General features: G+C 50.8%; 8 protein-coding genes across 8 annotated transcripts; 5 read left to right on the forward strand and 3 right to left on the reverse strand.

Moving 5' to 3' along the window:
* The first annotated feature begins 521 nt into the window (after positions 1-521).
* On the forward strand, positions 522-2,128 carry F9C07_2278340 (putative DNA repair protein Rad14). The gene is made up of 3 exons (XM_041290370.2): positions 522-731; positions 787-1,384; positions 1,446-2,128. Exons 1-3 carry the CDS (start codon positions 636-638, stop codon positions 1,859-1,861), a joined length of 1,110 nt encoding a protein of 369 aa, XP_041143681.1. The 5' UTR covers positions 522-635; the 3' UTR covers positions 1,862-2,128.
* Positions 2,129-2,660: 532 nt separating this feature from the next.
* F9C07_1865 (cell differentiation and development protein Fsr1/Pro11) lies at positions 2,661-5,358 on the forward strand (the record flags this gene model as incomplete). Its single annotated transcript, XM_041290371.2, has 4 exons — positions 2,661-2,769; positions 2,848-3,126; positions 3,180-5,039; positions 5,099-5,358. 4 exons carry the CDS (start codon positions 2,661-2,663, stop codon positions 5,356-5,358), a joined length of 2,508 nt encoding a protein of 835 aa, XP_041143682.2.
* A 796-nt stretch (positions 5,359-6,154) lies between these two features.
* F9C07_2278342 (cell-cycle control medial ring component-domain-containing protein) lies at positions 6,155-7,036 on the reverse strand (the record flags this gene model as incomplete). The annotated part of the gene is made up of 2 exons (XM_041290381.2): positions 6,793-7,036; positions 6,155-6,715 (listed from the first exon to the last, which is right to left on the reverse strand). The coding sequence occupies exons 1-2, from the start codon at positions 6,925-6,927 to the stop codon at positions 6,155-6,157; spliced, it is 696 nt and encodes a 231-aa protein (XP_041143683.1). The 5' UTR covers positions 6,928-7,036.
* Positions 7,037-7,250: 214 nt separating this feature from the next.
* Positions 7,251-9,506, forward strand: F9C07_1863 (putative nucleolar RNA methyltransferase; the record flags this gene model as incomplete). The annotated part of the gene is made up of 1 exon (XM_041285031.1): positions 7,251-9,506. One exon carries the CDS (start codon positions 7,251-7,253, stop codon positions 9,504-9,506), a length of 2,256 nt encoding a protein of 751 aa, XP_041143684.1.
* Positions 9,507-10,069: 563 nt separating this feature from the next.
* On the reverse strand, positions 10,070-14,054 carry F9C07_1862 (putative MATH and UCH domain protein; the record flags this gene model as incomplete). The annotated part of the gene is made up of 4 exons (XM_041290382.1): positions 10,070-10,646; positions 10,709-11,462; positions 11,517-13,610; positions 13,667-14,054. 4 exons carry the CDS (start codon positions 14,052-14,054, stop codon positions 10,070-10,072), a joined length of 3,813 nt encoding a protein of 1,270 aa, XP_041143685.1.
* A 1,728-nt stretch (positions 14,055-15,782) lies between these two features.
* F9C07_1861 (Deoxyhypusine synthase) lies at positions 15,783-16,995 on the reverse strand (the record flags this gene model as incomplete). The annotated part of the gene is made up of 2 exons (XM_041290383.1): positions 15,783-16,685; positions 16,774-16,995. The coding sequence occupies 2 exons, from the start codon at positions 16,993-16,995 to the stop codon at positions 15,783-15,785; spliced, it is 1,125 nt and encodes a 374-aa protein (XP_041143686.1).
* Positions 16,996-18,488: 1,493 nt separating this feature from the next.
* On the forward strand, positions 18,489-24,705 carry F9C07_2226710 (uncharacterized protein; the record flags this gene model as incomplete). Its single annotated transcript, XM_041285032.1, has 2 exons — positions 18,489-22,460; positions 22,516-24,705. 2 exons carry the CDS (start codon positions 18,489-18,491, stop codon positions 24,703-24,705), a joined length of 6,162 nt encoding a protein of 2,053 aa, XP_041143687.1.
* A 704-nt stretch (positions 24,706-25,409) lies between these two features.
* On the forward strand, positions 25,410-25,949 carry F9C07_2100787 (uncharacterized protein; the record flags this gene model as incomplete). Its single annotated transcript, XM_071508919.1, has 1 exon — positions 25,410-25,949. One exon carries the CDS (start codon positions 25,410-25,412, stop codon positions 25,947-25,949), a length of 540 nt encoding a protein of 179 aa, XP_071364083.1.
* Between the last annotated feature and the right edge of the window lie 777 nt (positions 25,950-26,726).

Consider the following 26,726-nt stretch of genomic DNA (forward strand, 5'->3'; position numbering starts at 1 on the left):
AATATAGAGCAATTTAGCATAGCGCACTAATTTTGATACCCCTTTCGTTTGTGTGTCTGTGATTGAAGATTCTTATTGTTCCATCTTGCTTGTGAGACGTAGAAGAGCCTTCATTCGCAGTTTCTTCACACTATGCACTATTGGAGACATTAGACGGTATAGTGTCTATAAAGTTAACCTAGTGTAACGCCTTGATAGCCAGACGGCTGACTGTATATTTTTACTTTTACAGTGGCTATATTGATCATGTCCGACAAGTTTATACCTTCCGAAATATATATATCGGCATATTTAGCCTCGACAGACCATCATAGATAGCAACTTAATCACGTTACGATATGATGCCGACAAACAGATTGTATAAGTGATTACGCACCCCAGCTTACTTGACATATGCTGTCATACAACCAATGCACCTGCTGTCGCTCTATCATGGATAATCCCTTGGGCCTTACTCTTCTCTTCAATCAGACGGCATACTATATCCCACCAATCAACGCTTCGTCCAGATCTTGTTATCATCACGTGAAGTGGCGATACGAGATATCGATAACGCGCCCTTGAAGACTCACCTTTTCAATCATCACTAGTTGCATTCTCGAGGCGCCGCAAGAGCTCTAGAAAGATCGTCCAAGATGGCAGACCGTTCCACCCCGCCGCCGCAAACGGGCAGTTCAAAGCCCGGTGAGCTTCCGCGAGCACCGCTTACGCCGGAGCAGTTGCGGAAAATTGTATGCGCCCCAGACGCGGCCTATGAAAATATGGCTGACATCGGTTGATGCATAGGAAATAAACCGCATGAAAGCAAAAGCGATACGGGAGCAACGGGAGGCGGAGGCTCGGGCATCGGTTGATGTTAGCAGCGCCGCGCAATCTACGAAAGGAGGAGTTAAACGGTCCTATTCTTCTATGACGGCTGAGACGCCTGCTACGGTTCGAGATGCGACTTCGGCAGCCCGTCCGCTTGATTCGATCAAGCCTGCGCGGAACTTCACGAAATACGTTGAATATGATTTCAGTAAGATGACGGATACGAAGGGAGGGTTTTTGACGCAGGAGGATGATCCCTTCAATAAGGCGCTGCATGTGAAGGATGGAAAGGAGGAACAGAAACCGGCGAATATGACGCAAAGGGAATGGGAAAGAAAACAGTTACTCGATTCTCTTCGCCGAAATCGGACCGGTCCCTACGAACCAGCTCTTAGCGTGTTGGATGACAAAAACAAGCAGAAGAAATGTCGTGAATGTGGGAGTCTGGAGATTGATTGGAAGTGGGAGCAGGATCTTCGGTGTTGCGTCTGCCACCCCTGCAAGGAGAAGTTCCCCGAGAAGTACAGTCTTCTCACGAAGACGGAAGCAAAAGAGGATTATCTTTTGACAGATCGTGAGTTCATCGCCGGCTTCCATGTGTGGATGAGTGCTGGATATTGATTTTATGCCTGCAGCCGAACTGAAAGACGAAGAGCTTCTGCCCCATCTTGAAAAACCCAACCCTCATAAGTCGACGTGGAACAACATGATGCTTTACCTTCGCTATCAGGTTGAGGAATATGCCTTTTCGGCGAAGAAGTGGGGCTCTGCTGAAGCACTAGATGCCGAGTTTGAGCGACGCGAGAATGAGAAGAAGCGACGCCGAGAGGCCAAATTCAAGTCAAAGCTACAAGATCTGAAGAAGCGCACCCGAGTCGATGCATACCGCCGTAGCCGTCAGGGAGCAGCGGGGGGGAACTTCGGTGATGACCTGGGCAATGGTGGGAGACATGTGCACCAATGGGGTCGGTCCATTGAAAATCCAGAGACTGGAATCGGAGTCAAGAAGTGTGTGGATTGTGGGATGGAAGTGGAAGAGTTAGAGTTCTAGCAGATGTCAATTGTCCTGTATAATGTGTAGTGTAATAGTATCTAATGCGTCACGACTTCATGAAAATAAAATGAGTGGATACATTTGGTTCATTGATAACGTTGCAAATTAAAAATAGTGACACGTTATGTTCGCGATAGTTTATTGGGAGATTTGTTGAACAGGTCAAAAAGCAACGGTGCTAAGGGTCAGTTGGGGGCGATGATTGGCGGTCTGAACAGGTCAGATCCAGTTCCAGCTGTACTTCAGATCATGTCCTGTCAGTCCACACCCCCTGAGGAGAATACTTTGGTTTAAACGTGCATTAATTAGGAGAATTCGACTTCGGGATGTTTATGGCCAGCTCATCCTTTTCTCAACCCCTGACCACCACTTGATGAGGCTGGGAAAATAAACAACCCCCCAGCGCTAAAGGCGGTTAAGCCGTGTGGGCGTCTAAGGAGCCAACGGGAACACTGCAGCATTTCCCCGACCTCAGCAGCGCAGGAGAACGCGCACCAGTCCAAGGCCACCTCTCGGCTCAACTTCTTTTGACGTCTACTCGAATTCCGTCGAACGGATTCCTCCGCCTTTCGATTTCATCCGTTGTTTTCGTTCCCACCGGTGTTGACACGGCCCGGGGAACGCTGTTTCCTGCCGTTGTCGCCCGTCCCGACTTTTGTTGGCATTACACCAAGAAAGTTTGTCGCTGTGGGCATAACTTCACCGAGCTATCCACACTACAAACTCAACCCTCCGACCGGAAAACTACTTTTGATTGATAATTCACGGCCTCCGTAACCCTGATCGTTGATTTCGCATGGCTTGGCAATCGCCCTCGGCCATGGTCGGGGCTGGAGGCTATGGCGGACCCGGGGACGGGTCCTCCAACGGCGGGCAACCTCAGGGGACGGAATATACATTACAAGGTGTGTCTTTTTCTTGAACCTTCTTAGAGACATTACCTCGTCATGATAATGAGACTAATCACTTTGGTGCCTCTTCAGGCGTTATGCGCTTCCTGCAGACAGAATGGCATCGACACGAGCGAGACCGCAATGCATGGGAAATCGAGCGCGCAGAAATGAAGTCTCGTATAGGCAAGCTGGAAGGCGATGTGCGCACAAGCAAGCGTCTACATGAGTCTCTGGGTAAACACGTTAGGTTGCTCGAAGCCGCGCTGAAGAAGGAGCGCGAAAAGGTCAAGAAGCTCAGCAATAATGAGAAGGTCGAAGACACCAGGGATCCCAAGGATATCGCTCGAGAGAGTATAAATGCCTTGAAATGTATGACGATGGCTATTTTTTGATGACGCGCTATGTACTGACGGAGTTCCTAGCCCAACGTCCTAAGCTGCCCATGGAACTCAACGAAGCCGAATTGAACGACAGTCAGCCTGATTTCCGGCAAGAAAACGAACGGGAAAAATCACGTCTTTATTTGTCTAAATGCTCCCAAGAAGTGACTTACCACGTTATCCCCGCATCGCATCCTCCCCCCGAGCTTAGCGATCCGGAACTCCCGAACCATATCTACGGAAACCAACAGCTGTCTCAGCAGGCCCTGGAGGAAGCATACCACATTCAGCAGCAACGGCAAAAGCAACAGCAACAACAGCAGCAGGCAAATCATATGATGGCCCGGGAGGTATCTCTTCAGAACCACCAGCCCATTGTGGCTCAATACTCTGAGAGTTCAGGGATAGCTCGCCAGCCAAATCAGTTTGGCCTGCCTCCCGGTTCTAGAGAAGCCCTGGAAAGGAAACCTTTGGAACCGCGGCAGACCCCAGCCACTGCGGTTGATAGTAGAAAGAAGGCTCCTGAACATACAATTGTGGATGAGCGCACTGGTGCCGAGAAGCAAGCATATGAGGTGTATGGTGCACAAGGAGGGGTCAAAGAGGAGATACAGCCACAGCAAGCAGAACAGCAACAACAAGAGGACTCAGATGGTTGGAACTTTGACGAGCCGTCCGAGAAAGAGCCCCCAACTGAACCGATGCCACCTCACCGGCCAGACGTGGATGCTTTTCCTAACGCCAACTTTGTTCGACCGAAATCTCCTTCACGCTCTGGATCGCTCTCCCACAGACGGAAAAGCTCGGGAGCCAGGAGTAAGAGCGAGGGATCGAGCGACAGCATCGGAGGAGCAGCCCAAAAACAGGATACTAACTTCAAAGTTAGATTTGCTCTGCGCGGGCACCTGGATGTCGTCCGCTCTGTGATATTCACCGGTGGTGGTAGTCCTTCGGAGCCAGAAATCTGTACTTGTAGCGATGACGGCACGATCAAGCGATGGATTATTCCGGCAACATACGGTAATTTTGGCTCTCACAATGCCAATTCGAGCAATGATCTGGATATAACTAGTTATTTCACACACAGAGGGCACGTTGGTGCAGTCACAGCGTTGGCTGCTTGCTCTCCTTCTCGAGATTTCTCCAATGGTGGCCGCGCTTTGGGTGACGGCTGGGTATTCTCTGGTGGCCAAGACGCCAGTGTGCGTGTCTGGGAACGAGGAAGGATTGACCCTAAGGCCACGCTCGATGGACATACAGATGCTGTATGGGGCCTTTGTGTCCTTCCTGGAACTACTGGGTCTGTGTTTGGAGACTCTTGTGGTCATTACGGGGGCCCTGACCGGATCCTGTTGGCCTCGGGGGCTGCGGACGGTCAAATACTGATATGGGCAGTTAGTGCCCCCCCTCAACTCTCCTCGCCGCAAGCAGGGAATAGACGAGCTGGAGGAAGCCGGAGGGCAAACTCGATTTCGTCCGGCTCAAACTTCCCATCCTCACCGCAACCTAGTATGGCTACTTCAACGCCGTTCCACTACACCCTAATTCACAAGATCACACGAAAGGATTCCCCCTCACCGACCTGTATTAGTCCGTTGTCACTTGCCGGTGTAAACTTTGTGGTGTCCTTTTCGGACGCTTCGATTATTGTCTATGATACGAGGACTGGGGAGGAAATTGTCGGAATGGCGAGCCTGGAGACGTACGATGGCACTCCTTCCACAGGTGTCAACTCTGTTGTAGCCACCACAGTTGGATTCGACGGGTCTGCTGGCCTTGATCCCAGCCGCATCTCGGGTGAAGAAGAGGTGGTTCACGGCGCCACTGGCTCGAGTGGTGTCGAGGGTGTCATCATAAGTGGCTATGAAGACCGATACATCCGTCTTTTCGATGCTAATAGTGGTACGTATTATACATTTCGAGTGGAGAAAGTAAAGCCTGATTACTAACAAATGGAATAGGACAATGCACTTATACTATGCTGGCGCACCCGTCTGCGATTGCGTCACTTTCCCTATCTCCAGATGGACGCGAACTGGTGTCGGCCGGCCATGATGCCAGTCTACGGTTCTGGAACCTCGAGAAACGCAGCTGCACCCAAGAAATCACCAGTCACCGGTTGATGCGTGGTGAAGGCGTGTGTTCCGCCGTTTGGAGCCGCGATGGCCGATGGGTCGTTAGCGGTGGCGGCGATGGTCTGGTTAAGGTCTTCTCGAGGTAATCTTCGAGATAACGAGGGCTTCTACTGTCGATGTATGATTTTACTCTTATATTCGAGCTGATATTCTTCTTACGCTGTATTTCTTGGACGCATGAATGGATGAGCGCTTGGCGAATTCTTGAGCATTTCCAGTGATCTCTTACCTGGCATATGTTCCTTTCTACATGTGTGGTTATAGTTTCTTTTTATCTTCATAATCCGGTATCCCTTTTCAATTCCCCTAAACATATCCACCCTGCATTACTGTTACTATTACTACCCCGGCTTATATGAAATGACGAAGGGTGTCTTCTGTGCTTTAGAGTTTTCATTGTCTTCTTGTTCACACCAACTGGTTACATTTGCGATTCATGTACCCCTGTGACCCGTTCTTTTGAGGTGCTTTGGCATCGTGTGTGATGGCTACACCGGCATACCTTAAGCCGCCACTCTTCTAACCCTTATTAGCAGCCTTAAACCATGGTGATCCGCAGTTTGGCCTCTACACCCATGCCCTGTAATATAGTCTCTTTTTCTTTTCCGTTTTGCGGACCTTCCGCCGATCCGAACATGGACCCCTTTCACTCTCGCCGATATACCGTTGGGAAGGATGCTAGACACTACAGCAACAGGGCAACCGGGATTCGATTCCGATCTACTCAGCTAGCCATAGAATACCACAATTTATGTCATTATTACAAGAAATACCACAGTACGTTTATTTACTCATGAGTAGGAATATTCGACTTCGTATCCGGACCTTATGTTCTCATAAGAAGAGGTATCATAACACAACACCCAAGCCATACAAACCAAATCACCGACTCGAACTCCAAGCCTCCTTAAACAAGCTCCTCAACTTCGTCGCCTCCTCATTATCCTTAATCCTCTGCGCCAGGAATCCCTCCAGATCCTCCCAGAAGTCGTCTGTCTCCAGAACACTCTCCCCACTAGGTCCAAGAGCAGCCTTGGGCGACGCACCACGATCAACCATCTCCTGATCCTCATCAACAACCTTCGCGCCACCCATAATCATAACCCCAAACTCAACTTCCTTCCCACCAGCCAGCATCTCCGGCTCATCAGCCAATATCTCCGAGATAGTCTTCCCCGTAACCGGCTTGCGCTTATACAGGATCTTGATCTTGTCCAGAGGAATCTTGTTCGATTGAGCGTCTACCACACGGTCCCGCACTGCATCCTTGAGGTCCTGAACGGAAGTCGTAGAGATAGGCTTGTTGGAAAGCTTGATTTCAAGGACAGGATTCCGCGCGGATTTTAAGTTCACGGTGATTGATTTGGCGGAGCCGGGGGCTTGAGCCTGTTTCACTTTCTTGGGCATTTCGGGGTGGGGGGCTGGCATGCGGGGGAGGAGGTACTGATGTGAGACATGTTTAGTATGAACATCATTCCTTGGGGCAGCTGGTTTTAGATGTCTGAGATATTTATACGTACAGGGACTCGCCCGACTCGTTCTGGATCGATGACATAGTCGGCGGGGAGCTTGATAGGGCGGGAGTCCAGGGAAGAGATGAATGATTTGATAAAGTTGACTTCTGCCATGGCGGCCGCGGGTCCGGAGGTGTACATTGTAAAGTGATTGTATAGAGGTGAGGGAAAGCAAACGAGCGATTGGATGCTGTGTCACATTCAGTTAGACATCCCGCATTTTGCCCGATTGGGTTGTTGGTGAAGCTGACTTGCGCTATCGGGTTTCTGCCTCAGGCATTAAGAAACAATGCTGGGCTCCGGCTTCCACCGCCTGCCAGGAACTATCTGCCGATGTTGACCGCCCGGAGAAAAAAAAAGTGAAAGGGTAAAAAAAAGTTTAGATCCTTTTGGAGAACATACAGCTATACCCTCTTTTTTTTTTTTTTTCTGTTTTATTCATCCACAATACACCACTTGTCGCAATGGGTAGGGGTCGTCGTATGAAGAAGCAGGGCCCTCCGGCCCCGCTTGATGAGTCTAAGATCACTATGCTTAAGAAGCGCAAGGCTGGCGAGACTGTATCGAAGACGGAAGCGGGCAAGAAGCGGAGAAGAGCCGAAGTTGAGGAGGAGCCTTTGAAGGAAGCGCCGAAGAAGAAGGTCAATGCGGCTGTCAATGGCAAGAGCAAAAAGGAGGTTGCTGTGCCGGAGACTAAGGGCAAGAAGAAGGCCGTGGAACAGAAGAAGCCCTCGTTTATGGACTCGAGCGATGAGGAAGACGAAGAGATGTCGGATCTTGACAACGAGGAAATGCTGGATGATGAGTTCGGTGATCTGGATGGCGTCAGCGATGGTTCAATGGATAGCCAGGATGAAGACGATTCAGAGAACGATGACTCGGTTATGGATTCGGACGAGGAAGACCATCCCCGCCAAGCGATGTTCTCCGATGACGAGGATCTTTCCGATGCGGAAGAAAAATTGACGGCAGCAAACATCGAGGGATTGTCCCGGAAATTGGATCTGGAGAAGGAGGCCGAAGAGGAAGAGGCAGAGCGCGAATTGCAGGAGTCCGCCATGCAGACAAACATCGCCGGGGACCGTCCTGATGTGTTTGGGGATGGTGAAGGATCTGGTCCAGGCCTGGCTCCTGACCTGCAGCTCCTCCGTACAAGAATTACAGACACTATCCGTATTCTGGGTGATTTGAAGACATTGGGACAGGCTGGAAAGTCTCGCGCCGATTACGTATCGCTGCTTCTGGACGACATCTGCACTTACTACGGATATACGCCATTCCTCGCAGAGAAGCTGTTCAACCTTTTCACACCTATGGAGGCTTTCGCCTTTTTCGAAGCGAACGAAACCCCTCGTCCTGTTGTCATCCGTACCAACACACTGCGCACTAACCGTCGCTCTCTGGCTCAAGCACTTATCAACCGTGGTGTTGTGCTCGAGCCTGTCGGAAAGTGGTCCAAGGTCGGTCTCCAAGTATTCGAGTCTGCCGTTCCTCTTGGTGCCACACCAGAGTATCTGGCTGGTCACTACATTCTGCAAGCTGCCTCTTCCTTCCTCCCCGTCATGGCATTGGCCCCTCAACCTAACGAGCGAGTTCTCGATATGGCCTCTGCCCCCGGTGGTAAGACCACATACATCTCCGCATTGATGCGTAACACCGGCTGTGTGATCGCCAACGATGCCAGCAAGCCCCGTGCCAAGGGTTTGATCGGTAACATTCACCGTCTCGGCTGCAAGAACACCCTCGTGACCCACCTCGATGCCCGCACAGCCTTCCCCAAGGCCATGGGTGGTTTCGATCGCGTCTTGCTCGATGCTCCCTGTACCGGTACTGGTGTTATCTCCAAGGATCCTGCCGTCAAGACCTCCAAGACCGAACGCGACTTCCTCGCTATCCCCCACATGCAGCGTCAGCTGCTCCTCGCTGCCATCGACTCCGTCGACCACTCCTCGAAAACAGGCGGTTACATCGTCTACTCTACCTGTAGTGTAACTGTCGAGGAGAACGAGGCCGTCGTCCAGTACGTCCTGCGCAAGCGTCCCAACGTGAAGATCGTCGACACCGGTCTGGGTGACTTCGGCAGCCCCGGTTTCAAGGAATACATGGGCAAGCACTTCGATGCTAAGATGACCATGACCCGCCGCTACTTCCCCCACCGCGAGAACGTCGACGGTTTCTACGTCTGCAAGTTGAAGAAGACCGGACCCAGCCCCACAGACAAGAAGCCCGAGGGCGAAGCCGCCTCCGAGCCTAAGTCCTCTGAGGCTCGCGCTACCCCCAAGTCCGACGACGAAGATGTCATCGACAAGACCCCAATCACCGATGATGACGGCAACGTCATGGAAACCGAGGGTGGCTCTTTCGGTCCCTTCGAGGAAGACGATGACGCTGATCGCATCGCCCGCGCTGAGCGCAACCGTCTCCGCAGAAAGGGTATCAACCCCAAGGCCGTCCTCAACAAGCCCAGCAAGAAGTCGAAGTCCGAGCCCGAATCCACAGAAGAATCCAAGGACTCCGAATCCTCTGCCCCCGAACCGAAGAAGAAGACCGCCACCACTACTCCCGAGAAAGCAAAGAAAGCTCAGAAGAACACCAAGCCCAAGAGCCAAGAATCCACCACCCCCGAGAAGAAATCTGAAGGCTCCACCTCTGAAAAGAAAAAGTCCAAATCTCAAGCCTCAACGACAGATAAGAAAAAGGCTAAGAAGTCGACCAAATAGTTATGATGCATCTTCATTTACTATCTAATACCTGTGTATATTTTCTTCTTCTGATCCCTGGTTTCTATCAAGATGGCTTGTTGAATGAATGAAAGAAATATAAAAGCATCTGTTTTTCTTTTCTGCTTTCTCTCATTGTCGGTGTGGGTGGCGTATGTGTGCTTTGAGTGTTGATTCTATATGATATGCGTTTTATTATTATACTAGATAGGTGGTGAATCCAATAGATACCATGACATATCCTTGTGATCGTCTTCGGAACATCTTGTGTAGTGAATACTAGTAGTTGATATGCGGACTTCAATGGGCATTGGCTTAAAGTTTATACACATTCTGGATATGGGAAACGTGTAGCAACAAAAGTCAATCGGTACATTCAAAATGTCTGATCTATAATCTCGTATATCTCGTATATCGCCTTCGCAAAAATCGAACGAATGAACCAAAAATGATAGTAGCTATAGATATGAATGCGGAACATATCCACGAACCCCCCGGGTATGCCGTATTCTCCGGTGCAACAAAAAGGAAACGATATAATTATATTCATCGACAAGGCCCCGCTACGTCCTGTAGATCTTGACGACGCTGACAATGTTCTTCCGACAGATTGGACAGATTTCCACCTGGCGTGCGCAGGTGACACAGGCACAGACGTGGCCACAGTCATAGAACAAGGCATCTTGCTCTTCGCAGTAACAGATCTGACAGAGATCCATTTCTTCATCGGCTACTTCCCAGTAGCTGATACCTTTCCCATGACGTTTACCATCTTTGTAACCGCCCACATACTTGTTGCCTGTCTTCTTCTCGACGAAGGTGCCCTGGCCATGGCACTGATTTTCGAACCAATCTCCGTCATAGGTGTCGCCAATAGGATACTCCAAGAATCCCTTACCATGACGCTTTCCGAGGACGAAATCTCCATCGTAGGTAGCGGCTGAATCAGAGACGTGCTTTCCTTTACCATGGTAGTAACCCTTGTTTAAATCACCGCTATAAAATTCATTGGTGAATGACGCTTCGATGGTCTTGAACCCGGTGAATGCCTTGGTGGGGTGGTTGCGGGATTTAGCCCACAGATACCGCACCAGCTGATCAGGGTTGGCAAGTAAACCTTGCTGGTTGAGTTTTAAACGTCTAAGAGGTGGCCATATTAATACACTGTTTGGTATGACATTAATAGGAAAGACTTGACTTACTTGTCCTTGTTCAGCTTGTCTCCGACAATGAAGCAAGTGCCATCGGGCACGAACACCTCAAAGGTCTCGGCAGAGGACATAGTTGTCACCGTAGTGCCATCGACACGCTGCCAGACCTGGAAATCCTTGGTCACGGGCCATTGCAAGTGCTTCCGTATTGCAGCCTTGATAGTCTCCTCCTTCTGAGAGAAAAATGACCCGACGGTCCGCAAGGCCTGTGCATCCACATCGAAGATTTGGATGAAATAATACACATGGTCCACCGGTAACGCGGGTTCTGGCTCCATTGAAGGAGCAGAAACATCATCAGTTGTAAGAGACTCAGTGCTGACTTCAATAGCTCGAGGCATGTTCATGACCTCGTTGATTTGAGGAATGTCAGTTGATTGCTCCGTTTCCATCTGTTGGATATCCTCGGCAATAATTGCAGCAATGACAGCATCATTTTCAGCCCCATTAGGGATGTCATTTTCAGGGTGACTCGTCTCCAGTGATGCTGCAGCACCCTCGCCCGAGTTCTCGGTAACATTATTATCAAAGTGTTCGGAGGAGGTTTCTGTAGTCACAACTTGCGCAGTGTCATCCACGCGAGACGCGGTGCCAGATGGACCCGCCCGTCCAGCTTCGACTTCAGCAACAGATTGCTGATCATCAGAGGAATCGGAGTCTTCACGTTCGAAAACAGCCTCTTCAGGCTTGTTCTGTGCGACGTCCACTTCCCGCGGATCCGCCATGGCGAAATACTTTGCGTCCACTATCACCAAAATTAGTATCGTCTTGTTCTAAGAGCGTGTACATGATAACTCACCATCTGAAACAACCTGTATCCAGAAACGAGCTGTCTTCAGGGGCAAATTCAGTGTGGTTCTCAGGTCCGATACACGAGAAAACGCGAGTGTAGGACCGAACCGGTCGCGAGTATGTCCAATCTGCCAGAGGCGAATATGCTCTGGACCTGTCTGATCTTGGGCACCTGCAGAAGCCCATAAAGCAATTTTCTTGCGCAGCTCAATGAGGTTCGTTGACCGAGGCACTGTCAGATACATGACCTTGTTGGCTGCCTTCGCCTGCGACATCAGGTCATAAGTGTCGAACAAGCTGTCCAGCTTATCATACTGTGGAGCAGAGTAAACTTCGACCTGAATATCCCCTGCCACCTTCCCGTCAGATGATTCCGCGTAGGGATGAATGCCACGTTCGTAATATTCTTTCATAGCTGGAGGCGCATCCCATGGCCCTTGAGGACCCGGTAGATACTGTGGCGCGAGGTCACTGCGGATATACATCACAGCAATGGCAACATCGTGGCCAGTTTTGTGGTCGACCTTCTGACTTGCATCTAGACCTAGATGAGGGCCCAAGGCTGTCTTACGGGTTAAACACTCGACACGGTTGTCGCTTCCGTCATCAAACGCCAGCCACTTCGTTCCAGGACCACCGGGGCGAAGAATGCTGAAGAATTTACCCGAAGTGCGTCGACCTCGGTGGACGATGTAACCGTACAGGACATACTTCCCGCGTTGACCATTTAGTAGCCATGGCGAAAGGTCCAGTTCTTCGTCCAGGTCCACCCGGTTATAGATTAACCGCCATTGCCGAGCTGCTTTATCGAGCTTCTGGCGACTTAGCTCCACATGGAGTATAGGCGGCAATGCCCAACGGCCTGGTTTGGAATCCAAATAATTGCTGAGGGCTTCACGCATTGTCTTTACCTGGTCGGCAGGCACGCAGATACGGGAATTGTAATCCTTTGGGATAGTGTTGACCACATCCGATCCTTGAGTCTCCTGTAGAAGCAGATCAGGAGTTGGGCTGTCGAACAGCGCTGCTAAGTCTTTCACTGCACTCGTACCTGCAAGTTCCAACTCCAGGGTACGTCGCAAGCGTTCCCAGAACTCACATACATCTCCGGAGTACTCGTGCAGATTGCGCAGCGTAGATGTAATAATGTCGGTGTCCACATACTGGAGAGAATTTTTACGGGAACGTAGCTGCCAGAGGAACCTCTGCAATGCATCACAGAGCGGCTTAGGTTTGACGTCACAGTTGCCGTGATGTTCCACGATATTGGCATTTTGAATGATCTTGCAGAAAGGTGCAATGTGTAACCATGTGGCTAATCCCGCGACCTCGGCACTGTGGTTGATGACGGAATCTCCAAGCGGGCGGTAGCCAGTGAGCCCTAGACTATCCCAGGTAGGTTCCGAATCACTAGCATGCCACCATAATGAGCGTGTAGGGTCGTCAATGATACGGATATAGGCATCAAACGCTAAGGTATCATTGCGGAGTAGTGCCTGACGCTGGCCCCGCTGCCGGCGGTGGATCTGGTCCCACGGACCATGGAAACTAGTCCAGCCCCAGTCAAGATTGTGTGGATTGAATTGATGGCAAGATGACTGCATCCATCCAGTCCTTGGTTCATCTGGGTTGTATAAGATGACACCGATCTGTGCCGAAACTCTCCAAGTATTGGACGTCGCTTTTTCTTCGTTGGCAGCCGGTGGATACTGTGACTTGTAGTTCTCCAGCCAAGCTGCGGAGTCATCTGTGTGGGCAAAGTTGAGGTTCAGGTCGGGAGCACGGTCATTAATATCTACATCAGCTGGACCCCGGAGCACTTTAAACTCGGAATCGGGTAAAGTCTTGTCAGGAAGGGGCATAGTGGGGGAGCATTCAATATAGATACTCAGGGAACCAACATTATTCCCGCGGGGAAAAAACTTAATGGACCACCAGTAGCCGCCAATGTAGGCTGGTGGAGAGCGCATGACCTTGGCACGATTGGGATGCTCTTTCGTGCCTCTAACCCCATGAATTTTCCAAGTAAGGCGAGCCTTTTCAATGGGACGATACTCGGGATCGTCCAGGTCCGGGTGGAAGTTCTTCTCCCAGTAAGGATCTACTGTTATTAGCAATGCTTTTCGATGTTACCGACTGTGATTTGACGGGACTTACATTCGTAGGCACTGTAGTCCCCATCAGCAGCAGACTCGATTTCCTTCATCTCAGCCTCGTCCGGGACCGAGGTATCCTCCTCCATCTCCGCCCAGTAAGCATGTTCGGCCTCTGGAGGTGGGGGTCGTGGAGGGGCAGAGATATCAGATCGGACGGGAGGCTCATGCTCCTCAACACTAGTATCTTGAGATGAGATATTGTTTTCTGGTACTAGCAGAGGTGATTCTACAGTGTTGTTCGATTGGTCTGTCGAAGACTCTGGAGCGTCGTTGGTCGGCGCGTCCAGAGCGACTGTCGTTGCACCTGTGTCTGTTGTTGAAGGTGGTTCAATATCTGGTGTGACAGGAGGAAGTTGCTCGACTGTCACCGATGTCTCGGTGGTGTCCATGGTGAATAACGGAGAGTGGTAACACCCTACTGAGCTTTTGAAGTGCTCGTAGGAAATCAACAAAGATGATCTCAGGAATTATAAGAGTCACCTAAGAGAAAATATAATAAAAAAGTAAAAAAATAACCCAAGGGCAGTATACGAGGAATACAGGAGGAGGATGACTCAAACACAAGAGCTGGTTAATGTTGAGTGATACAGTAGTAAGAGACCAAGATAGGATGTGTTAAAGGTGTAAGCAAAACTCAAAAACCAAACATCTAGGCATAAAACAGCTTCGCAAGCGACACTGTCCTCGTCTCTTCTACCTTAGGACATAAGAGTCCGTAAAGAAGAAGAGATTTAGCGGTTCAACAAGAATAGGCGCACAAGGAGAATTGACAGAGCAAACGACGAAGCAGAAAGCGAGAGTCTAGAATTCCCCCCGATAAGGATGGCTTATCAGTAGTACGGGGCAGTCTAAGCCCGGGAAGGAAATGACAGCAATGGATTGCTGAAGGAGTGCTAATAGAAGGATGTTCACCACGAGGCAAAGAAGGGCAAAAAGAAAGAAAGTGAGGAAAGGCCACAGGGACAAAGAGGGAAATAAGGAAAAAAAAAGCAAAGAAATGGAAAATGGATGAGTACGAGGCAGAAAAATGAGAGGGGGGAATTAGGAACCAAAGACAAAGATGAGGCGGCAATGCAGCCGAGAGCCAAATCACCTGCACTCACCGCCGGTCCAATGGATTCATGGGCGAATTTATTTCAGTTGCCCTCGTTGGGGAACAATTCATTCTGTTTGACTTAGTAAGTACAAGACGCTCCAGTCTCCGATTGCCACCTCGACCCCCTTCTTGTTCCCGATGGGGTGGAGATCTGATTTCTCCCAGTTCTATTTGATCTTCGGCTTGGGCTATTATCATTCTTAATTAGGGGCAAGGTAAGCACACTACGATCTACCAGTCAAAAAGTCCCAAAATCTGTCGGATCATTTCCGTTTTATCTGATGGATGTTCAATTTCTCTCGTTTCCCTGTGAAGCTCGAGACAATACTATTCGACTAGTAGCCATCCCCCTTTTCCGTTGTGGCAAAATCCCATACAGAACTAAGGGAATTAACTCGGCCATCCGTTTTTCTTTGGAACCTTAGTTGTCCACCTAGTCAACTGTCACGGGTCAGGAATGATCGACCTGTGGAACGCGCTCCATTGGTTCCACAACGAACTTCCCTTCTGATTCGAGATCCATTCTTTCCGCCTCAGGCACTTTGCCTCTGCAAGACAAATTAATGGCCTTAGTTCCTGTCCCGCCCCGGAATCGCAGGACATGGAACTTTCTCTCTCGTGGTAAGAACCAGTCTTAAAAACAGAAAAGCAAAAGTTTTTCTTTTCTTCTCTATTTTCCTTTTTTCCCTTCCTCGGTTCCCTGGCAGATTCTGTCATCGGAGCTTATCATCCGGTTCGCCTCCCTTCTAGAATGAATATCTTACCTCTTCCGACACCACCGAGAAGACACATCTGGTGGGGTTCTGTCGCCGCCACCTCTGGAGCCCTAATGGAGTGTCTGATTCGAGAAGCAGGCAGCGTACCCGCAAGGGGCTCAACACACCTCTAGACACTGCATAGAATTAGAGGATCGAGGGAATCCGTCTCCGACCAGGCTTCTGGCGTGATCTTCGTCTAATCATCGCACGGTCCTGTGTCCGTAGCTTACCCCGCCTGCTACCGTAAAAAAAAGACTCTTTCCTTAGTTCTGGGCCTGGTCAGCTGCATTTGCAGAAGACTGGTCGGCCCGAGCAAATGAGGCTGCAACCATCATTGGGAAAACTACGGTGGCCTCCGCATACACCTTGACTGCCTTGGCGTCCGCCTTGATCTTTCCCCAGCTGACAGCCTCGTCGGGACGAGCTCCAGCATCGCTTCCGTCGAACTCCTGGGCCGTATTTACATACACCGCATGCTCCGCCCCATTCCGCATGAGACACGCGTTGGCAATATGGTGCTTGACCACACCGCCGCCGAGGATGATTATTCCTGCCCGGGCGGCCCGGACGGCCATCGTGTTAATGCGACGCACATCATCCACGATATCCACCCGCAGGCGTTGTGGAGAGGATCGGAAAGTGTGGAAATACAGCATGTCTCCTAGGGAGCCATCGGTGAGCGCCGGGCAAAAGATGGGTATGTTGTTGCGCGCGGCCCAGTAAAGCACGGAATCCTCATGGTTGATCTCGCGGCCCAACCGCTCGATAATACGGCTGGGCGTCCAGTGAAGCTCATCCTCCTCATCACCGGTCTGTTGAGCCTTCTTTTTGGCGGCCTCTTGCTCCTCCAACATTTTATCCAGAATGGGGATTAACCAATCTTCAAAGGCACAGTAATTGCTATTCGGAACAAGTAGATTGCCAATGCGGTTTAGTCCTTTCGCACGAAGCCCAGCCCCAGGAGCCGTAAAGGAACCCATGTACGTAGGGGCCAAACACTTGATCAAATCTTCCTCCACTCCGCCGGCCGTGGTGACAATTGCAGAAACGTGACGATGGCGAACGAGGTAGCGAATGGTGTCCCGGAGGCCCGATGAGATTAGATTGGAAGTGTATCCAAGAAAGATGGTCGTTTTCTCTCCCGATTCTGGATGGCGGTAGGCTCGCTACATAAGTAATCCATATCAGCGAGGATGCCAATAGCGGGTTGCAAAAAAAATAAAAAAAATATCAATGTAGGGGGGTTTGTCCTACCATATCATTCATAATGCGTGTAGCCTCGGCGACTGCAGTACCTTGGAAACCCATATATCTCATATTATCCACCATCTCAGCGACAGTAATGTCGCGACCTTGAAAACGCTCAAAGTCCACACCCTGAACCTGATGAGTGCCCTCAGGAACGGGCTCCGAAGCAACTAGGACGGCATTAGTAGCAGAGGTAGGAGGGGCAGCCTCCGCTGGTTGAGAGGACATTGTCTTCTTAAAAAAAAAAAAAAGGAAAATATTGAAGAAAAGGAAATAAAACGAAGCCGAAGCAATGTAGCTCTTTGTTGGATTCTAAAGCAAGCAATCGTTTTACACAAGATCCGGACAGCGTTAAGTTTTTCTTAGGTTTTTCTGTGGCTTTTTCTGCTTGTAACAATATGGTGGGGTGATTGGCCGGGCAGAAAAAACGCTGAGGAGTGCCTCAGGTGTGACAAGAGGATCGGGGTAAGTAGCGCGCCAGTCGATAACTAACCGGATTTGGTTAGTTTTGATCCGTCTATGCAGCGGTGGTGCCCCTTTAATGCCTGGGGCATCAACATCATGAGCTTAGGGTGGAAGGGCGGACGAGCTCTCTGGCCTCAGGCAAGAAAGTGAATCCAGGGTCACGGTCACTGTAAGGCCAGTAGTGGGCAGTTATTTTTGAGTTCCCCTTAAGAAGAATCCCTGACCAACTAAAATTAAACCCAACCATACAGCCGGCGGCAGACGGCCCTCCACCCCATCTAGCTAACCCATCCATCCGTTCATCCACCTCTGGGCCCGTTTCTTTTCTCCTCGTCTCTTTTTCTTCATCATTGTCCACATTCTCCTCCTCCGATCGATTTCTGTCAATATTGTCTTTCTTTTCATTCTCACTCTCATTTCTCGTACCTGGTGGTATAGCTTGTCCTCACTTTCAGGCCGGTCCGTGATCTGTCGTCGGCTATTATTCCCAGTTATTTTTGGCCGAATTTCGATTATCCTGGTTAATTAGCTCCAAGTTCCAACAGTCATCTAGCCCTGTTGTCTGGTTATACACACTCCTTGCAGCTATTGTACAGTTGGCTGCTTGACCCGCTGCATTTTGTCAAGAGGTGCGCACTGTTATGGTTTTTAATTTCTTTATTCTATTTTGATCTTTTCCCCTTCGTATCATTTTTTCCTCTCCTCGTTGGTTTCTCGAATTTTGGGATGGAGATCACCATATGTGCACGTAAATAGCCACGCGGCTGCGATGATTTGGTGGTGGATCGCAGTACCAAGGGCATTTGCACGCATCCAATCCAGCGATTCCAGTTCCCAGGAAAAAATTTGGATACTCATGGCGTCCTGACTCCTCGTTCACCTCCCCTCTTTGTCTGCTGATCCACACGCCCTCACACGTCCTCCGTCACATTTGAAACAAGCCACGCCAAGTGGCTGCCGCTAAATCAAGAACCAGTCAATCATCAATCAAATCTTCGAGTTCCTCGACTGCTGGGCCTTGCCTAGATTTGGTTAGATCGATTAGATAATACTTTTATTCTGGCCCGTGCTTCCACGCTTTTAAAGATCACGTGCTCTCCACACCCGTTGCCTCGCGCTCTGCCCTTGGTCCCTCAGTCTCGAACCTGGATTCTTACTGCGTTTTTCGATTTTTTTTTTAATTCATTCAGTTAACTGACCTGTAGCAGGCTCTCTGCCGGGTTGTTCGATAATACACTTTCTAGCATGACCTGGTGATGTCTTCACGATACCCCCCATTATCTGGGTTTAATTCCCGCGACAGATCTCCACAGCGCTTCGGTGACCGTCGACCTCCTGCCGGCCCTCGAGGCTCTGATGATGCGAATCTGCCCCCGCTGGGCCGAGAGCCGCCTCGAGGTCCAAAGGCGTTAATCGATCCACCGAGGGGAGCTCCCTTTGGTGGTCGAGGTCGAGGATATCCGGGCCGTGGCGATTTTCGGGATCGGGATCGGGATCTTCGAGATAGGGACAGAGACCGCGATCGCGATTTTCGAGATGTTCGAGATGGACCTCCCCCATTCCGCCGTGATCTTGACCGCGATTGGGGTCGCCGCGACCGGGACTTTGACCCCAGGGATTCACGGATCGGCTTTGGTCGCGGTCGCTCCCGTTCCCCGCCGCCTCCTCGCGACTTTCGCGACATGAGGGAGCCTATTGGCAGAGACCCAGATCTGGTGCGGATGCGGCGCGGCTCCAGAGACAGCCTCATTTCAGTATCATCGACTACAGCCGACATCCCATCCTCAGGACCCGGTCATCACCCCCGCGGCGGACCTATGCGTGGTCGTGGGCGGGGAGATTGGGATATCGGACGTGGGCGCGGCCGCATTCCTTATCTGGACGACCGTGATTCCTTTCGACGTCGAAGTCGTTCACGCGATGGCCGGTGGGACCGGGATCGAGAAAGGGATCGTATTATGGACCGAGATAGGGACCGCGACCGCGAGCGTGATCGAGACCGCGAACGAGATCGAGATCGCGATCGGGATCGTGAGAGAGAACGTATAATGGACCGCGACCGAGAGATTGATCGCCGTGATCGCGAAAGAGACCGGGATTTGGATCGTCGTGAAAGATTTGAACGTCGCGATGAACTTGATCGACGTATGGAACGCGACGATCGAGACAGACCGGCCGATGTTTGGAAGAGAGATCAGCCTCCGAATCGAAATGAAAACCGTATTCCTAGCATTTCGGCAGCACCTCCTGTCCCACCGGCTCTACACACTGGCCCTGCAACATCCGATCGAGTTCCCGACCACCCTAACGTTGAACAGACTCGCAAACCGTCCATAGCCGAGCCTAGGCGTGACCTCGAACGATCTGAACGGCCTGATACTACTGTGCCTCGCCCAGAGCCCCCCAAAGAATTTCATACTCCTATCAAGCGGTCACCGCCCCCTGCGGCTCCGCAGGTCCCGGCTTTTGGCTCTGTTACCGCACCTATCCCCGACCTGTCTGCAGAGAAGAGGCTGTCCGATGCAGGTGGCGCGCCCCCATTAGCCCCAAAGGTAGAGAAAGAGCACCATGAACCTTTATCACGCGGGCCTATACAGCCTCCTACGGGTCCTAAGGCTTCCCGAACTTCTCCCCAACAACCGCTGGAGCAACGGATTCGACGTGATGAGACTCTGGATACTTCGAGTAAACATGAACCAGTGGCACGCACGTCCAAACCCCATTCTGTGGCACCTGTTAGTGCACAGAGACAACCAGACCTTTCCCCACCCACTGCCCCTGCGGCTATGACAGGCAAAGAGCCTCCAGCACCGCAAGTTGAGACGCCTTTGGCCAACAAGTCCGGGCCTATCGTCAGCTCCCCAGAGCTTTCGGCAAGAGGCCCGCCTTCAGCCAATCGCGGATCATCACCTGGTCCACATACATCGCCTCTTATGCATTCGTCAAGCATCCCTACGGGCCCGCGTGCTCTTCAACAGCGACCATCGGTATCCCGTGGGCCACCTAAAAGCAACAAACAATGGGTTCGCCCTGGCTACAGGGGCCCTCTTCCCGCGCCTAATGCCATTGTTACTCCAAAGCGTGATTCCATAGATGGAAAGGAGCGGGCGTTATCTATTAGCGAGGAACCTAAGCGAGAACAGCGCATGTCGATCGATGACAGCACGTCGGGTCCCGAAGCTGGGGAGATCATCCCTGGAAAGGAGAAACAAGAATCCAAGAGGGAGGCGTCTCCTGTATCGCCCGAACGCTCCAGGCCTTTAAATCCCCGTGCCCCTACTCCCAGCTTACCTCCTACGGAAGATGTCGGACCTAAAGAGAAAATCACTGGAGATAAAACCGATGTTCTCATCCCAGACTTTAGTCGGACCAGCGACGAAGATGAAGATGAGAATGTTGTTTTTACGCAAGAGTATCTAGAGGAGCGAAAGCGGACTTTCGAGAAGGACATGCGAGCCTTGCGTGCGGAATTACCCCCTCCGCCACTAGAAGATCCGAATATTGTTGCACTGCTTATGCGCATTCAATTGTTGGGAGCGATTGCCAACGATGTGACTCCGGAGAGGGCTCCGAATCCACCACTGCCGGCTAATAAAATGGAAGCCGAAGATCGAGAGGAAGTAGTTATTCCTCCCGAGGTCAAGCTGGATAAGGACGCCGAAGACCAGGAATCATCAGCCAAGATGGTCCTAGATTCACTCCCTCCTGCTGATGCTGTCACCATCGAAAGCCTGCCATTCCTGAATTCCGGTCCCCCCACTCCTCTTTCCGACCTTGACATTTACCAAGAAAACGCCGCAGCTCACCAGTCAATCAAGGAAGTCTTTCGTGGAGAGATGATGAAGCGCCGGAAAGAGATTGCCAGGAAGAATCTTGCTCTACAACATGATTACGTAGACTTGTACAAGGAATGGCGACTGCGCGTGCATGAACTGGATCGTTCGAAAGAGAAAAATTCGCTGACGCCAGGCCCCGTGTCCCCTCCAGGCACTGCAATAGCAACACCTACCACCGCTGAAGGAAGGAGATACAAGGGAAACAGTGAGCTAGATTTTCAGAATGCTCTCCGAGCTTCAGAAATTTCCGCCCAGGAGGAACTTGAACGGCGACGTGGGAATAAGGCTACTGCGCAACCAGATCTTTCTCGTGAGGCTGTGATTCCAGATATGCTCGAGCTGGACGAAGCAAAGGCACGTGTTTATAAGGACACCAACAACATAATCGATCCTGATAAGGCTATGGATGTCTTTGGATTTATCCCACCGCCTAACGACTTCTCCCCCGAAGAGCATGAGATCTTTACTGATGCGTTCATGGCTCATCCGAAGAAATGGGGTAAGATTGCCGAGTCTCTGCCTGGACGAGATTTCAGGCAATGTATCATCCATTATTATCTTACCAAAGAAGAGATCAAGTATAAGGCCAAGCTCAACAAGCGCTGGAGTCGACGTGGTCGTGCCAGAAGGTCTGCCCGACCAAAGTCTAATGCTCTCATGGCTGATTTGGGGGTTGTCAAGCCGGATTATGAAGGCGAGGAGGAGCCTGCTCCCGTCACAGATACTGGCCGACCACGGCGTGCTGCAGCGCCCACCTTTGGTGACTCTTCTGCTGATACGGAGCATACTAGCAATGGTCGTCGGGGAGCCAAGGATGGTGATCAACCAGAGAAACCCGCTAGCCGACGAGGCCGTACCGGTGCAGGTTCTCGTGGAGGTCGACGGGGCAAAGTAGCTCAGCAACAGCAGCAGCAGCAGCAACAACAACAACTACAACCGCAGCAGTCACAGCCCCAGCCCCAGCCCCAGCCCCAGCCACAGCAATTGGCACAACCGATCCAACAAGAGCAGCCGATCCAGACTGTGACAATGGCGCCGATCGCACCTTCTGTTGGGGCTATCCCAAAACTGGAGGTGCCGGAACCATCCATGGATGGTGCGAACGAAGCGGCAATGGTGCCGGCCAGAGAGCCGACTGAAAAACCGGTGGCAGAGTTGCCCCCACGAGCGAGGTCCGGACGTGGTCGCCAGAAAGAAGGAGTGTTGGTGTTTGAGTCGGCGGAACAAGAGACTCCGACGACTACCAGACAGTCAGAGGTAGGGTATGGGTCACTGCAACCTACTAGCTACTGGTCTGTACCAGAGCAGCGCGACTTCCCTCAACTACTGGCACACTTTGGTCGCGATTTCGAAGGCATCTCGAACTTCATGAAGACGAAGACAACTGTGATGGTATGCCCTTTTTCTTTTTAATGTCAGTCCTATTCAAGTGGCTAATACTATAAAGGTCAAAAATTACTTCCAGCGCCGCATAGACTCGGGCCAGAAAGACTTTGAAGACATCGTTGCAGATGCGGAGCACAAAAAAGCTAGGGGAGAACGTACGGGTCCTTTACCTGCTGCCCCCAACATTGCCTCGAGACGGCGCTACGAAGCAACACCTTCATCCATCATCATGCCTCGTCCCCTTGCTCCACATACAGAAGCTGCAGCGCCCGAGCCAGATGAGACCCGAGTTGTGTCGAAGAGCAAGCATACGGCGCCATCTCCGCAGACAGTACCCCTCCATGCTCGGCCTCCGCAGGAAAAGGAGCGTAATGGTTCAAGGTATCCACCGCTCGCACAAGCCAGTACCCCTATGACTCCCGGGCCTGTCTTTAGCGATGACTTTTCCAGGGCTCGCGCCCATCAAGCGAGCTTGCCACCACGCGCTCCAGGCCCACGCCTTGGTTATTTCCCGGACGAAAGACGTGAGATTCCAACTACTGTGCCGCCTCATACGACCACTCGACCTCAGGAAACATCGATTTCGGCTCGCCAAACGCCCATGCCCGCACCTGAGATGGCACGTATAGAGCCTCTCCATTCTCAAGGATACCGGACATCGGGTGTTGATGTACATGGGTCACCACTTCTCCCAACACAGGGCACATTGCCACCGACGCAGCAGTCCTACATACAGCATCAGCCCCAGCCTTCGCTTATGCCCACAGGGTCCCATTCCCGCCAACCCAGTCTCACAAAGCCTCCCAGCTCACCAGCACAAACACTGCAGAAGCAGGAGCAAGATATTTCTCCTATCCGACACGACCATATCAGCCAAAGGCCATATTATCCGCTACCTGGCCAGCATGTGGGCTTGTCACAACCACCGCCAGTTTTATCACCACCCAAGGAGGCCCTGCAGCCTGCGCCAACTCCGCCTGAACCCGAGGCTCCTCGGCAAGTGCCAGCTAAGCGGTCAAATATCTTAAGCATCCTGAATGATGAGCCTGAAGAGCCTCAACCACGTAAACGGTTCGCAAGTGACCAGGCCTCGAATCCTGCAGGAACTGCGGCTTCTCCGTCGCGGCCAGTCTACACTGGGTCGCATTCGTATTCCCAAGCAGCGCCCCGTCAAGAGGAGACACATTCCGCAATGGCGACACAGAAAACTCCTGTTTATATTCAGCAGGCCCAGTACCTACCGCCATCCCGAGGTTACGTTGATTATCAGTCTTATACACCCGTCCCAGGAAGCTCAGGTGCTTCCGCTAATAACGATTGGATGGCACGTTTTGATCCTCGAGGCCAACAGCAGCAACAACAGCCGCCTCCACCTCACCAGCAGAGCAGTCGCTCAAGTGGAACACTGGCACCGCAACCTCCATACTCACCTTACGCTTCGAGTCAATCATTGTCAGGATCAGGACCCTCTTTGCCAAACCTCAGTGCCCCATCACCCGTTCCGACCCCCTCACCGGCTCCTTCTCAGCGCGCTTCCTATCAAACGACTGTCTATGCACCGTCGCCCGCGGCACATGCACAGGCTGCAGCTGTTGGCTCGCGTGACCTAGGTGCACAGAACCAAGTGTTCCGCCCCCCAATTGGGTCTCCCACGCCCCGTACCAATACAATCGCCTATGGTTCCCGCCAAGGCCCTCCCACTCCTATTCAAGCTCCTGCCAATCTGCTTGGGATGTCGCGCCCTCCAGCAAGCGCGGCATACGCTACACCAGCATCAGCAACACCGGCGCCGACGCATATGTCCGCCCAGCAACATCATAGCGGTCATCAGACCTACCAGCAACATGTGCAAACAATGGTTAGTGGAGCACACCAACAGCCACCACATAGATCTGCGCTCGGTCTCGCTGGTGCACATTACGGTCATAACACACCACCTCCGCAAGCTCAAGTGTCTCGGGCAGCAGGTCTACCTGGGCCACCGCATCAAGCAATGTCTATGGGTCGTTCTTATACACCCCCGGCGATTCTCCAATCAAACTCAGCAGGCGGATTGAGCTATGCTCCTGGTGGGCCTCCTCAGGCGATTGGTGCCGTCCATCCCCTCCAAGCACGAGGTCCTGTATCTGGGACCTTGAGCGAGGCTGTCCCAGGCCCTCACGGGGCGCCAGGACACCATCGGGTTTACAGTCAAGGGTCAAATGCTGGGCCACACCCGGGGCAACTTACGCCACAGCATCCTCCTCGATAGAGTCGCAGTGTACTCTAATCTCCCTTTGCATTTTTTTTTTTTTTTTTTTTTTTTTGCATTTTTCACATATGTATTTAACATGTGGGCAGCGGCAGGCAGGGTTGTCGATGTACTCTACTCCTATTTAAACCTTCTCCTTCTTTGACTTCTCTCACACTCGTTAATATTGGTTCTTGCCGCGCGGGAGGAAAGCCTGTCTATGATTCATGTATGTATAGTAGACGATTCAATTGATGAAATATATTGAACTCACAATCGTTCACCAGCACGTAACTACAAACCCAATGTAACGCAATCTAAGAAACCCCTCAATTGCCCCTCCACATACGACCCAAGGCCAGCGTTGACTACCTGATAAGCATGTAGAGACCATAGAAAAAGTGGGGACACGCCAACCTGAAACAATCTGAAACAGCCCGAGATGTCCATTGGACCAGACTAATATATAGCAAACGACAGCACTGACGCAACCAATGAGGTGTTCATTTACTCTATATTATTCTAACACAACACAATATTGTTCTGACACACATTATCATTGAAAAAGAAAAGAAGGAAGACAAAATATAAATGTAACCCCCCACAAAGAAACACATATAAATGCAACCCAATCCCCTAATCCCTGTCTTTACCCCCACCAAATATCTATACATCAATATCTCAAGATCCAAAGAACCATACACACCAACAAAAATACCACAAAAATGAACCCTCAAACACCCCCAAAACAACAATATACAACACCAACCCCCCAACCAAACAAACAACCAATACTACTCCTGGAACCAGAACCAGAAACCCACAAAACAGCCCTCGAAGCCGCAAAACTCCACAAACGACGCCTGGAACACGCTGTCCTGTTATCTGCTCTCCGGTCACGTGTACCATACAGTTCTATTCCGGGGGTATTGGCTTCTGTTTCTGGGACTGGGGGTGGAGGGTTTGAATGCAAAGTCGAATGCGACTATAGACAGCACTATAACTATACCTATACCCACAACTATACCCACAACTATAGTTATAGTTATCAGTCTGTGTATAGAAATGTATATGTCGTTCCTGGGGGTACGGTGATGGGTGGTATCGGGTATGGTCAGCCTAGGGTACTGGACGATAGCTTCTTGAGACGAGCGTATAAGAGGAGGGATTTAGTGAGGAAGAGGAAGACTTCTTCTGGTGGGAGGAGTTCTGGGCGGGGGAGTGTAGGATCTGAGGCTAGTTCGAGTTCCAGTGTTGGGGCTTGATTCTTGAGCGATGATGGGAATGGGTTTGGGGCCGTGATATTGGGTTTAACAAGTGTGTTTGACATGATGTTATGAGTGAGCGGTGTATTCTTTTATGTTCTTGGTGTTTATGCGAGTTGGATTGGAATTGACGAGTCACGATCAAGTATGAAAATTTGTTTATGCATGTATGGAGTATTCATTCATGAGAGATTGGGTATATGGTGTTATGGTGGTAAGAGTAACCTAAGTAGGAATCTCAATTGCAATATATTTGTCAAAGAAATGTATTAGTAGCTCGGATGTAAGCTTTGATGGTCAGTAAATTGGGCAGACTTGCGGACAATCCTAGTATGTCCTGTGGAGTTTGAGATCTCGTATTAGGTGGATCGAGGTTGCTCGTGCTTGGAGCTAGTGATGTATAAGCTGGCTCATGGCTTGCATATTTGTTAGCCAGCCACTGCTTATAGGCAATGGAACGAGCTACTTCATTAATGTAATAATATGCACAGGTAGCTTTCTTGGGGTTGGGTACTAGTACTTTGAGTTGTCAGATGTAGTTTGTGTGTACTCAGAGTAATGAGACGCAAGGGATTACTTTAATGGTGTTCTGGCTTCTTTGAATGTGAACCTCGCATATTAGGTTTCGGATCTGGTGCAGTTTGGGTGTGATTTGAATGATTAGGATAGGCAGTTATATTCGTTACTTCGTTATTAATATGATGTGCAATAAGGGCTTTATTTACCCCAGTTTGTATGATTGCCTTGGAGTCTGGAGAGCTTGCTAACAGTAATTTG

The sequence above is a fragment of the Aspergillus flavus genome, chromosome 2 (genome assembly GCF_009017415.1).
Source record: "Aspergillus flavus chromosome 2, complete sequence".
Taxonomy (NCBI): Eukaryota; Fungi; Ascomycota; class Eurotiomycetes; order Eurotiales; family Aspergillaceae; genus Aspergillus; species Aspergillus flavus.